The 13,845-nt window shown below is 44.3% G+C and overlaps 1 protein-coding gene across 12 annotated transcripts in view; it reads right to left on the bottom strand.

Annotated features, from left to right (window-relative positions):
* Positions 1–1,921: 1,921 nt before the first annotated feature.
* The window catches only part of POU2F1 (POU class 2 homeobox 1), a 173,401-nt gene continuing 161,477 nt past the window's right edge, over positions 1,922–13,845 (bottom strand). For all 12 annotated transcript variants that reach the window (XM_025877836.2, XM_073899954.1, XM_073899959.1 and 9 more), the window contains one exon: positions 1,922–13,536. In XM_025877836.2, coding sequence (XP_025733621.1) covers positions 13,226–13,536 — 311 coding nt within the window. In that variant the 3' untranslated portion in view covers positions 1,922–13,225. The remainder of the gene's footprint in view (positions 13,537–13,845) is intronic.

The following is a 13,845-nucleotide window of genomic DNA, read 5'->3' as shown; positions in this document are numbered from 1 at the left end:
TTGGACCCAGTTCCGTCAAGAATCTGACCCAAAAGACAGGGAGGAAAGCTAGCAACGAGCTGTGGGTGCTGCAGCTAACCTAGGTGGGGGAGTGAGGACACTTACTGGATCACAGGCAAGACAGCCACACAGAGCAGCCAGCTGGGGGAACGAAGCAGGGGCGGAGGGGAGGCAGCCCTAGGGCTGCCCAGTCCCTGCCCTTCCTCGGGTCTGGGAGTCCTCCCTTCAAAGCACAACTGGATTCCTTCCATCCCAGGAAATTACTGATTGTAGAAGATGTGCTATCAACTTACTTTTAAGTACAAACAAACAAACAAAAAACCACTCTTAATAGAAACATCCATTGTAAGATGCAGCCCTATTTCGTAAAAGTTAAAATATGAAGATGTGTTTTAGGACCAAGGAAGTATGGCATTTCACTTGCATTGAGGAACCAAAACATTTTATGTGTGTACGTAAATTAAAATGGAAGCTTCCAAAGTATGTTTCAAAACTGTCAGGACTTTGACGTCACTAAAGTCAATGTGGATAATTCTGATCAATTTTTCTTCTTCCTGGAATAGAACTCAAGGCTCCTGGTTTACAAACAGAATAGTCACTGAAGCCCAGGTGTGGCAGGTACAAAAAGGGCAGATGATCCATTCAGGCTAAGAGGATAGCTCCAAAGAGGACTCAGGGCCTGGGCGTTCGGTTACGGCCGTTTAGCTGTAAATCTTGTTCTGTCCATGAATAACTCATGCATTTTGGTGGCCTGGCCCTGGATATTTCTGTGAACCTATGAGGTCTAACTACAGATTTATGTCCTACAACTTCAAGCCCTAGTTTTTGGAGAAGAAAAGGCAACAATAAGAGATGTTATTCATATCACCTTGTAGGTGATTCAGCTTGGCAGATGCCAATAGGAATTGGGTTAGAAAAGGACTGCAGGGTAATGATCTAATCAGTACTTTATATCCCTGTTCTTTAGGGCTGACAAATGGGTTTTGCTTTCTCAAGTCTTTCCCATGCTAGTGAGTGTGCCACTGTCTCTACCAGAGGATTTCTATTAAAAATAAGCCCCCAAACTTACACACAAGCTATAAATACAAGAAGGGGTGGATGGTAATGGAGGAGGAGCTCTTGGAGGCAGGAGCAGGGGAGAGAAGAGCCGGTATTGCCTTCCCACTCTGGGCCCTGTAGGGGACGGCCAGCGCCTTGGAGACAACAGCTGTCTCCTCCTTTGCGGGGCACAGGTTCAGCGCAGTTAAGACAGGAATGCCTCCGAAAGCTCTTCAACAAGCTGAAGTTTGCTCTCTGTGGAGAATTCACTTTAAGATTCAAATGTTCAGACAACAGGTTGCATTATGACATGAAATGTGAACTAGTCTAAGCCGTAGGGAGCTAAGCTAAGCCAAGATGTGTTCTCTCCGACAGGAGAACCAGACACCAAGTCCAGGACTAGTCTCTTTCAGAGAACTCCAGAGAGTGGGTGTTCAGGATGTGGCAGGGAAGGCTGGAGGGGCACAGGAGCGTAAACAGTAAATGTGGAAAAGTCAAGTTCAATGCCAGGTCTGCCTTCAAAGACTCAAGTGAAATGGGAGCTCTGGAGAGTTCTCTTGCAGGACTAGTCAAGGGCCCGTGTGTCTGGTCACACAAAGCCCAGGGGGTGTGAAGGAGACTACTGCTACTTGAATCAGGGCCCCCCCTAAGCCCTGAGGGTCTGGGGAGGGAGAGGTGTGCTAGTCACAGCGCCCCCCAGAGGCACAGGAGGAAACGCACCGTAGGACCCAGGGTGGGCGTGGGCTAGGAACCGAGATGATCAGGGGGCCTGGGGCTCCTGGGAGCTCCTGCTGGAAAAGACAAACTGGAAGGCTTCCGTGACCCCCTGTGCGGGAAGCATCCAGAACACCAACACAACAATTTCAAGGAAACTCCAACAATGTGAAAACACTTGGAAAATGGTTTAATGATGTTTTACAACAGAAACGAACTGTACAGTTACAGTAAGTTTAATATATATATAAAAATTACAGCAGACAAATGCATCTACACAAAATCTACCATTTCGTTCTGATTCACTGTCACCTACCCAATCTCCCAAGCCTACAGCCCCTGCAGGAGGCCCCAGGAGGGGGAATCATATAAAGGGCACTTTTAAAGAGACAGCACCGCTCATATTCCCCACCGCCTCCCTCAGGCCTCTGGGAGGCACATCAGCTAATTCCCCAAAATGTAAAGTTGCTTGTGTTTTGGGTTTTTGAAATCAAGAAAACGTGTGTTTCCCAGGGGACCAGATAACAAGGTCCCCCAAACTCCAAGTTATCAGCAGATTCTTATAAAACACCCCTATCAGAGGGGAAATGGCTAAGCAGGCGCTCTGGGGCAGGCTATACAACAGCCACCCAGACTGCAAAGTGATCTAAGGAGAAACGTAAAAGGACGCCCAACCAACTACTTAGAAACTGTCACTGCCTCGTTAAAGCTGCTGGACGATTTTGGAAAGAATCATTTACACCACATCTTAAGTTTCCACAAAAGAGAACTCAAACTCACATTTTAAACTTAAGTACATAAAACAAAAAGTTTCAGGAGGCCAAGGGGCCAATACCCCTTATGACTCTCCCTTGACAACAGTGGAAAAACACCCCTGAATCAATATTTAAAAAAAAAAAAGGAAGAAAAGAAAAAGAGGGGGAGGAGGAGTTAAGATATTTAAAGACAGAGAGAGAGAGAGAGAGAGAGAAAAGTCTTTAGGAAAACAAGATCACTGTCTCTTTAAAACAAAACAAAATCCTCGTTGGGAACAGTAATCAGCAAATATGCAATCCAAATTGAACCTGGTGGAAGTTTATTACTGAATATTATGTACACTCAGAACTTTTTCATTTTCTTTTTTATTATGAACACCTAGGCAGTGAAAACTGTTATGTTAATACATACATAGACACACCCAAAACATACAAAAATACTATTATTTCAAACTACTAAGAATAGGACAGTTCAGTTATTTTCATGCTATGACTTTAAGAGCATTACACTGAAACAAACAAGAAGTTAAACGACATTTTTTTTTTAATATCCCAGAAATATACCAAAATATACATCTAAGCTTTGGAATTACTGAGGTTAGACTAATGCAAGTGCTGGGTAATCGTACTTAATACACAAGTCTAAGGTTCTGCAGGAAAGAAATCATCTTTGGTATCTGCATCAGGCTAATATTATTAACATTTGGATTTTGCTTTGGGATAGAGCTTGTATGACCCTAGAACCAAATACCCCCCTCCCCCAATCAACTGAGATTAAAAAGATCCATGTAAAAAGTTCCTTCATTTGCAATCCCCCCACCCCCACCCCCAAGTTAAAAAGTCACAGGCATCTACCTAGCACAAAGGTTGTGAGATACAATGCATAGTTGCACAGTGGTGCTGCCAAAGGAAACGAACTACAGCAAGGAGAAATGAAAAGCGTGGTAACCCTTCTACATGTTTTCTCACAAACAGGGCAGCCACTTCCAAGCAGTTCCAGTCAAGGAAAAGAGAAAAGGCTCAGAAGGGCACCTTGGCGTGTACTCACTGTCATGACCCCAGAGGTCCAAGCACCCAGCAGAGCAGCCAGGCCTGCACCAGTGTCTTCAACTTCCCCCCACTCTGTGGGTCCAGCGGTCCAGCGGCAGCCCCCAGCCCCCCAGTCCCTGTGCTAAGCCCCCGCGGTACCGTGGTTTGCTGTCCGGTAGATAAGCACGGTGACGGCATTTTGTCTACTGGAAAATCTGAAATGCCAATTTGTTCCACGGCACATTCACAAGTTGGCCAGAGCCAAAGCTACTGAGGATGCACCTCTGCGAACCCCAAAACATGGAAAAAAGAGCCCCCTGCCCTTCCCGTGGGTCAGAGGCCCCACCCCCACCCCTAGCCTCACTCCTCTAAATGCCAGGACGCCACAGACTGGATTGATGCTGAAGACTTCCCTTTTCTTTGGTTTTTTTGTTTGTTTTGAGTTTATACAATCATCAAGGAATCTTTGGTTTTGGCTGGAAATTTAAAAAACAAAACAAAACAAAACAAAGAAACCACCCTCCCCTGGCTTATAGCAGCAGTATTAAGACCTGGCAAAGCTTTCTTTCAACATTGGGGGTGGGAATCGAAGGTTGGGAACTACATTCAAAGAAAAGGTGAAAGGGCTGGGGATGCAGCTTCTAGAGAGCCCACTGGATACAAGATTGTCAAATAATAATAATATTAATAACAATAAAAACTTAAATATTTGGATTTTTTTTTTTTTTTTGGTCATGTCAAAGGAAAAAAAGTGAAATGTGTATGCAGCAGTCAGCTTAAAGGAGCCTTTGGTGTCTTTTTCCCTTCCACCCAAAGTCCTGAAAATAAGCAGAACCCTGAGGCCTCGGAGAGGAAGGGGACGGCCTCCACCCCACCAGGGAAATCTGACCTGTGGGGCGGGGTGGGGGCGTGGAGAGAGGGCCAGCCCCTGAAGGCAGGGTGACGGGGAAAGCCGATGTTAAGAGACCTGTGAAGACCCCTTGCAACAAAAAGAAATAGAAGATTGCAATTTGCCCTCGGTTTGCAGTAGCTTTTCAGCAGCGACATTCAGAGGCTGGAGGAGGTCCCACCCTAGGCTACAGGTCCCGTGATGCTATAGGCCAGAGTTCAACATTACTTAGAGGGAGGGCAGACCTGGCAACTCTGTAGGCTTTAGCGAAGTTAAAGCAAGTTACTCAATCATGAGTTCGAAATGAGGTATATGACAGCTGCGGGACTTGAGGTGGGCCGCAGCCCCACACCTGCTCACCTAGCCTTAGCCACTACCAGAGAGGAAGGACCCGGAACTACGGTCCCATGCGGGAGGCGACCTTTGTTCCCTTGGGAGAGGGAGACCCCCCCCCTCCTGGGGACTGAGTACTGCACATGCGCTCCCTCAGGCAGAGGCGAGGAGCTGGAAGAAGTCCCCCGTGCCTCTGCCTCTGCCTCAGGGGCAGCCCACCATGGATGCTGCAGAGAACCAACCTGTAGTATGACCACCAAGTCTTCTGCTCCTTCCGGCCCCCCCCGGCCCGCCCCCCCCCCCCCCCCCCCCCCCCCCCCCCCCCCCCCCCCCGCTGGCGGTTTCCAATACACCCAGGCTGGGATCAGTCCACTCAACTGTTAGGGAAGTCCGGGCCTCCTCCTGCAGACCTGGGCAAGCCCGGAGCCAGAGACGCGGCCCCCCACGCCCCTGCAACACGGCCTTTCCTGACAGAACCGCCTGCACGTTAGCCTCTGACAGTGCATCTCCTTTCCTGCTGTACGGTCAGTCTCCAAGACCCTGGCAGGGCTCGGGGGAAGCACCTTTCCCCTACTGGGCTCTGTCCTTTCTCACTATTTCACTCGAAGGAGATTCCAATGTGAAAAGAAGTGTCTGGATGTGCCCTGTTTTCACACAGCACTCTCTCCGGCTGCCCGCCTGCGGACTTCGGGGTCTAATGTTGGAGCTCAGTGCTGCTGCCAGGTTAGGAAAGAAGCCTGAAAAGCTGCTTTCGTAAGGTTGTGGCTGACTTAAAACAAGGATGAACCAGTAAACTGAGAAGACACGGGGGAACTTTGCAGCAGACCTCAATTTTTTTTTTACAGTCAATTACTTCTGGGGTCTGAACTTGCTGACAGTGTCCTGGGTTTGAACCAGAAGGTGGTGCCAGGTGACAAAGCCCTGTGCAGAGCGGGCAGATGCAGGGACACCTTCCCTCCCCAGCCTGGGGAGGCTCACTTCCACACTCCAAGTGGTGTTCCCTCACGCACACCTTGTTTTCCGTAACGTCTGTGAGTGCTCTTATCTTCACTATCCCTATCACCTACTTACAAACCTATCTAGCGCTCTGAAAAGTCACACAAGATTAATACCACTTTTACGTAACGTCAGAATAATTAGATTATTAGTAAAGCTTTCATGAAGTTCTGTAATCTGATCATTTCTTGACAGAGTATCAAGAGAGCAATAAATGACCCATCTTTCTGTGTCCCACCAATACAACAAACTTCTGAACTCCCTAGAACTCATGTATAAAACCATTTTGGAAAGATACAGCTCCAAGGGAGAGTAAAGGAAAGTCTTTTGGTTTTCCATGTAATCCTGCTCTTGAAAATGCTTATCCCTTACAAGTGACAGAACAGAGATAGCACGTCTAGGTATCATCTGAACTCAAACAAGCTGTACTGGTTCTATTTATAAGTGTTAGATAAAGGGAAATGAAGAAAAAAATTCTACCCCCCATCTTTTGCCCTCCTCCCAGTTTGCCAGCAATTCTAAGAACATCACGGCCGCGCTGAGCAACTCTATCCTTCTTTACAGAGCCAGCAGAGTGAAACTAAATCAATCTCTTTTCCAAAGCCAGGATAACCAACAAGACTTCCTTCAAAAAGGGGGTAAGGGAGGAGAGAAAGGGGAGAGGAAAAGGAAAGAGACATAGGTACAGCTTTTTCCAAATTTCAGCCTTTAACTCCTATTCTCTCTGCCTATTTTGAAAACCTAAGAATAAACAGTGACATAGCAGTGTCTTTGGTATCCAAACCAAATCCCACTCAAGTTCTGTGAGATAGATGGTTTATTTAAAAAATAACCTTTTTGGAGATATAGTCTTTATCTGAACATGGGGAGCCAAGACAGTCTGTCTGGGCAGAAAGGGCTCTTCAATTTCTCCTACACCGGCATCATTTCTCATTCACATTCCCACCAAGAACAACACTCTCCTCAATCTCAGCAACCTACCAGTCCCTAAAGGTCACACCTTAGCACACGTGTGAAGCAAGCAGGTTGGCTTTCAACTGCTTGGTTTGGTTTTACTTCTGTTTGCATTTTTTGGTCTACACAGAATTAGCCTTGGTATGAAAAAAGGAAGTAGGGTTTTAAAATGTTGGGCTACAAGCACAACATTCAATAGCATGACAGAGGGTGACAAAAAGAAACTGTTTTACTTTAATTTCCCTCGATTAAGATGCATCATGCACTCATCTTTCCTCTCCAAATTAAATGGCGCATGTCTACTTCTGCCTCTATCTCTCAACCACACACCCAGATGTCCACACATTCATCCTTTGCCTAAGCTCTTGCTACATAAAGAGGTAATGAATCCTTAGGAGAGGATGGCAGGGTCTGGGGGCAAGGGCGACCACAGGAAGGGATGTAAATGTCTCAGGGGACCCTGAACCTCCAGGACAACCCATGTGTGACCTGCAAGCCACCACCACACACTGCAATGCAGGTCTAACCACAGAGAGGCCAATGAATCCCAAACCCATCCCAGGGATAATTAAGTTTCCTTTGGCAAGACAGATATAAGGAAAAACAAACACACATGAGCAACATTTTCCTTCTAACATAATCAACTTCTCCTCTCCCCACCCCAACCCTCCCTAACCCTATAAATTGTAACCTATAAACAGGATCCCAAATACATACAGCATCGATCATGTTTATCAATCATAATAAACATCAGTTCAACTAAATGCTACAGCTAGGATTATTTCCACTATTTATAAAGTTTTCTTCTTTTTATTTATTTGGTTTTCAGATTAAAACCAGGTCTGCAACAATGCTAAGCTATACTGAGGTATTTTATGAAGGTGCCAGAAGCTAGCTGTTACCCACCAGCATTACCCTCACAGATTAAGGTATCACCATTCAAAAGGAAAAGGAAAAGAAGGAAGAGGGAAAGGAGCTCCAGGTCACAGAATCAAAGTAAGATTCACCCAAGTTACTGCTTTTAGAAAGAGCCAAGAGTAGAAAAGCCACAACAAGGAACTAAGTGCTTCACGGATAAGGACGATCCAAAGAAAGCAACAGCTTAAAAACCATATGGAAATCTGGGTGTAAACTGGACAAATCTGAGAAAAAACCTATTTCCCTGCCCTCCTAATGAAATCCTTTCAAAGATCTTCCTGGAAATCTCAGGGGTGTCCCATTTAATCTCTTTGGATTAAGAAAAGACCGAGGCAGAAGAGGATTAGTATGAGCTCTTAAATGATAAAAGCAGTCTGGTTATCCTATTCCTGTCCAGGCTCACATTTGCTGTGTCCGCCATGATGCAAACCTACACAATAGCGGATCTTAAGTCATTTTTCTTAAAGAATGGCAAAAGATTCTTTTTCCTTCTCAAAAATGAAGGTAAATGCTAAGAAAGATTTACCATTTTATAGTGTCGTCGTCAAATATGTTTTAAGATGGAAAATGACTTCAAAATGGCCAGGGCTATGACTACGTGAACATGTCACACATGACAGGCTTCTCTCTCTCTCTCTCTCTCTCACACACACACACACACACACAAATGCACTCACAATGGTGATGATCAAAGTCATCCATCAATTCTTGTCCATTGGAATCACTTTAAATTTCAGGACTTTGGTCATTTTCTCCGTTAGCACTGATGGTCTCTTAACATTTTCAGCTCCAATAATCATGGTTTGAGGAATAAATAAACTTTAAATTCATCGATTTAAATGCTGATTTAATGAGAAAGTATTTGGCCAAAATCTCATACTGAATCATTGTGGCTCTTCTTTAACTGAGGTTACCAAGCTGCGGACTGACGTGTGGGGTGCCCCTTAGGGGTCTGAGCCCCAAGTGTACTGCCAGCAGGAGGCTGAGGGGTGCACCTCACCGTCCAGGTCACCGCCAGCCCTGGTGCTGGGGACTTCTCCCCACCAGCCCTCCTCCCTTTTCTTCCTCTCTCAACGGATTTATTTTTTTTCTTGGCGAAGAAAGTTTTGTGAGGATGACAAGGGACGGGAACAACTTTAGACTGTGAACTTCAAAGAGTTTCCTCTGTAAGCCAAGTGTTTGTTATACACTAATTGCAATATTTACTCTCGAGGGTTAGAACTTTAAAAATCTGCAATGATTTCCTGTATCTGCAAATGTACCCAGCTTTCCCAGCAATTTAAATAGAAAATTTAACGTTAAAGACTGGACTGACCTTAAATATTGCGCCAAGCAATGTCTGTGCTTCTGGATAATCTAGACTAGGTTTCCCCCACCTTCCCATTTACACGAGAGAGAACAGACAAAATAATATAAAAAAGAGGTATAATTGTGCTTTTTTCCCCCAACAATGAATGAATTATGTAGAACAAAATGGCATGATAATCTCACTAAAAATCTTTTAATTATAACCTTATTTTCCCTTTAAAACAAAAAAAAGGATTGTTAATTTCTAATAATGCCACCATGAAGTACAGATAGGTATGGTCCTACACAAAATGAAAGTGGGATTCCTTTGGTTCCGTTTCTTAAGTAATAAGATGAGTAAATTGGGATGGTATTGGTCTTTATCAAATAAATAAAAGGAAGTATGTACTGTGTCAGGTAATGGAGATGAACATTTTTTTTAATTCTAAAAAGCTGCCTATATAATTTCAGAAACATTTAAACTAATATAGCACTCAACTTATTTCTTAAATTAGGAACAATTACTACTGTTCCTATGAGAAGCCCTTTTCTAGGTCTTTCTGCTCTGTCCTTCAGATTCACACAGGGTATAAAATAAAGTTCATGACCAAACTGCACTGCTTGTGATAAGCAGAATTCAATTACATTCACCACTCCCTAGGGAGGGCCCATTACCATGGGCAAATATAGTATCACCATAAATGCATTCAGAATTAGTCTTTGGTTTAATATGTATTCACCAAATTCAGGGGGATGAAATAAAATTTGCATAATCATTGGGGGGGGAAAAGAATGTACAATGAATTATGATGACCTATGTGGCCCATCCGCTTAGAAACGCAGAAACTCTACCAAACACCACTTTTTGATCAAATGGCCCCCTTAATTTCTAGACTCTCCCATATAAGGGGGTTAAAAGTTAAGTCTGAGCACCTCAGCTTAGGAAACTCACTCAATTCAAAAAGCATTTCTTGAGATGATAAAAAAATATAAAGTAAAAAAAGGACTAAAAGTTGGGTCATGAAGCAGTAGGATCAGCAGACTATCTAGGGGTGGTGATGGGGAGGTGATTTTAAGCTAAACACCCATCAGCAAAGTGTTTTAGTGTTTCATGTGTACATGTACAAATGTACCTTTCATTTTACAGTTTGTCTTTAAATAAGAAAAAAATGAGAAAAATTTTTAAAAGTTACCTTTGTCTAAGGATTTATTTCTTTTAAACACATATTTTTATGCTGGTTTAAGGTTTATCCTCATAAAGTGATCCACACACACAAAAAGGCAGAATCCCCTTATCCCAGATTGACTAGAGAATACAGACAGGGCAGGGAATAGAAGACCATCATACTGACATTTAAAGCTTAATATCTTTTAAAATATTGAATTCCGTCGGTGAATCTGATTTGGGAGAGGGAGCATCTTCTGAACCACACAGGAAAACAAACCAACAAGCACAGCCTTTCCTTGCCCTTCCTTTTGATCCACTGGGTTTGAGTCCCTGAGGACTCTATACTTCCTTTGGTAGCAATTTTGGGAAATTAATGCTATAACCTCTAATCCAGGATGGTGGGTCTCAGCATTTCCCTCCCTGAATCCTTCCTCCTAACTTACCACTCCCAGGGGAGGGACTCGTTCCAATGGGCAGCCAGAGTATTACTGATGGCCCTAAAACCATTTGCACACACTAAAGTTAGAGATGTCAAGTCAGGATAAAAGATTAAACTTAACTACATTAGAGAAATAGCCATATGGAGAGGAGAGAAACTCGTAACTGACACTACCATTCTATTTACACACCCAACTACATAAACTAGTTAAAATCAAGGTAATGTCCGCCCAGAGGATATTACAATTTACCAACATAAACGATTAAAACAAGCAGCAACTTTTATATAAAATTAATAAAGACAAATGAAAAAAAGAAATTGTCAGTAGCATCTATCTCCTCAATGTGTCTGAAATGCACGTTATAAACTAGTCCATTAGTACAGCAGCTTGCTAAAAATTGACTTTGGTTCAAGCTTAGTTAAAACAACAACAACAACAACAACATAAAAAAAACACACCACACATAAAAAAGGTGGATGGACATTTGTTAGTTTCCCTGCTTGCAGTTCACTGATTTTGGAGGGATTTTAGAGAAGGTGAACGGTGAGAAGAGGAAATTTAGGTTGATAATTAAATACAACGTGAAATAAAACAGGAAGACAGAAGCAACAAAGAAAAACTAACAAAGGGACTAAAAATGTTTCTGGCCTTTTAATATGAAGGTGCCTGTCTCCCACCTGGATGATCACAAAGAAACATACACACTGTGTCTGTATCACTGCCTTTCCCAACACTGTGAAGAGACAAATACAGATTCCCAGCTCCCTTCCAGGACACAAGCAGAGCAATCAGAATGAAAATGACCTGTACACCCTCTCTCAGACCCCAGCTCGAAAGGAGGGGGGGGGGGCAAGTGCAGTCTTGGGCCTCCAGAGACAAAAGCAAGCACCCACAGACACCAAATGGGAACCTTGACCTCCAAGACGAAGGGGAGCTCAGATGAGCCACACTGCAGAGATCCAGTCTTCTGGGAAATGTTCTGGTACAGATATTGTAATCATACTATGCTGACAGAAAGGGGAACTGAATTTCCAAGTTACCCTCCTTCCTCTTCATCTACTTCCATAAACTCTTCCTTTCCATGGGCTCATTTACATAGTCTAGAAACACCCTGAAAACAATTCCAGAAGCTAATCACTTTCTACATTGTATAGCGAGACGGGTATTGCCATTGTGACCTACCTAGCTGGAGCATCACTAACAAACCAAGGAGACACTTGAGGTGTGTGCAAAGTTCCTGCTCAAAGTCCTTCAAAGGTTTTCTCAAGACCCCATGCCCAGCTAGTAAGTGCATTCTCCAGTCAGGGAAGCAAGGAGCGTCTCAGGGTTAGAGGAGTTTACGCGCCGTCCAGTGAAAAGGAAGCCTGTGGCCAGAGGAAAAGGTGGTAGCCTCAGACTCTTCTCATCACACCTCTTTGGGAATACAGAATCGATGGCAATAGTCTAGTGGAGTTCCTTCAGAAAACAAAAGAAGGGCGGAGTTTCCCAATTTCCGTAAGTCAATTCGCTCTTTGCCAAGTAAATGAAAGGAAGTTTGGATGAAAAACTTCCACAAAATGGAAACAAACAAACAAACACACCAACAGTAGGAGCATTTTTCAGGAGATAAGAAATCAGGAGAACCACCAAGTCAGGTGTCTGCAGTAGTCTTTTGCTCTTCGGGCCCAGATCCTGCCCTGCCGCGCGCACGGCCGTCCCCATGGGAAGTCGCAGAGGCAGCACCGGGGCACCGCAGGGTCTGGGCCTCAGGGTCATTCAATGATCTGGGGTGAGAGCTACAGTTCAGCAGGAATTCCTTCCTACACAAAAGTGCTCCAAAGGCACCACCTGATGGGGGGAGGGGGCGTGTGTGGGGTGGGAGTGTTTGCACACACTGCCTTCAGCTTCTGCACCAAGCCTCTTGCATAAGTGGCAAAAGAAAATAATTTTCTAGCACCTCTGTAAGAGTCATCAAGGATAAGGAAACCAGCAAGAACATTCCCCGCAGTTAAGAACGTTAAGTCTCCCCTTACCCCCAAACCCTCCCTCCCCACAGTGTGGGAGCTCACTGAAATAGGATCCAGGAGCAAGAGATAAACATGTCCAAACTATATATATATATATATATATATATATATATAAAAAAACAATAACAACAACAATAATAACAGAGATACAGTAATACAGGCCTGCCTAAATTGTACCAGTTAAGAAAGGAACCCCCAACACAATTGATACGATTATAAACACCTTGTTATGACTTAATGGCCTGTACAACAGACCCATAAAAATGATTTTTTTTTAAGAAAAAAAGAAATTTAGACAAACAAGAAATCTCCTTCCTATATTGGAATTGGTAACCCACCTTAACTTGTCATCATGACTGCTGGAAATGATAAGTAGTCCTTTCACTTCTTTTTTTGTTTGTTTGTTTTTGACTTTTTGTTTCTGCTTTTTTTTTTTTTTTTTTAATTTTTGGTTTGAAAGTTTTCCATTCCATGAAGCAATCCTGAAAAGACAGTGTTTTATTACAAAATTAGGCAAATGTTGTCCTGTCTCCATCCTTTTTTTTTTCTGGTATGTGTTCTTTTCCTTCTCTCCCTTCTTTCCCCTGCTGTTGAAACATGGCAAGAGGAAGCCAATCACATTTTTCAGTCTCAGCCTGGCTGGCAGCCCGATCATGCCGCGAGTGGAAAAGGCCAGTGGCAGCCCCGTGCAGCCCAGCTCACTGTGCCTTGGAGGCGGTGGTGGTGGTGGAGGCGGCCCCACTGGCAGAGGCCACTGTGAAGAGAGAGTTCTGGATGGACTCAGCGGAGGTGGAGGTGGCGTGAAGGCTGGCTACAGGTCCAGAGTTCCCTGCGGAGGCCGCAGCGGCAGAGACCAAGCTCACTGGGTTGCTGGTGAGCAGAGAGAGGTTCTGAGGGTTCAGGAACAGGGGGGCAGTCACGATGTTGGGGGCTCCTCCTGCATTGGCAAAGACCAGGTTCCCAGTTGCATCCAGTGACGTTATTGGAAGAGAGCCACCAGAGGCAAGAGCTACAGACAAAACGCCCCACAGACAGGCAGAAAGGAGAATGTTAAAACCATCCTAGAGAAGCCAAGTAGCACATCAAATGTACTGTTTTCCTACAACCCAGGTGGAAAAAGTGCAGCCCTTAACTGACTTATCTTAATCCCAGCGCTCGCCTGTCACCAATTGAAGTGTACTGATAATTTTGGAAGAGCCTGAACAGCTGTATTCTAATGAAGTTAACGAGCACAAGCACTACAGGTGGGGGAAGCCACGCTGCATCCTGGGGCCTCAACTTCCCAGAGAACTTCATCCTCCCAGGAGTATTTACTAAG

The sequence above is a fragment of the Callorhinus ursinus genome, unplaced genomic scaffold, assembly GCF_003265705.2.
Source record: "Callorhinus ursinus isolate GAN/ISIS: 27379988/994484 unplaced genomic scaffold, GSC_fseal_2.0 scaffold13, whole genome shotgun sequence".
NCBI classification, from domain to species: Eukaryota; Metazoa; Chordata; class Mammalia; order Carnivora; family Otariidae; genus Callorhinus; species Callorhinus ursinus.
Note: the sequence above shows the minus strand (reverse complement) of the source record. Positions and strands in the feature narration are given on the sequence as shown.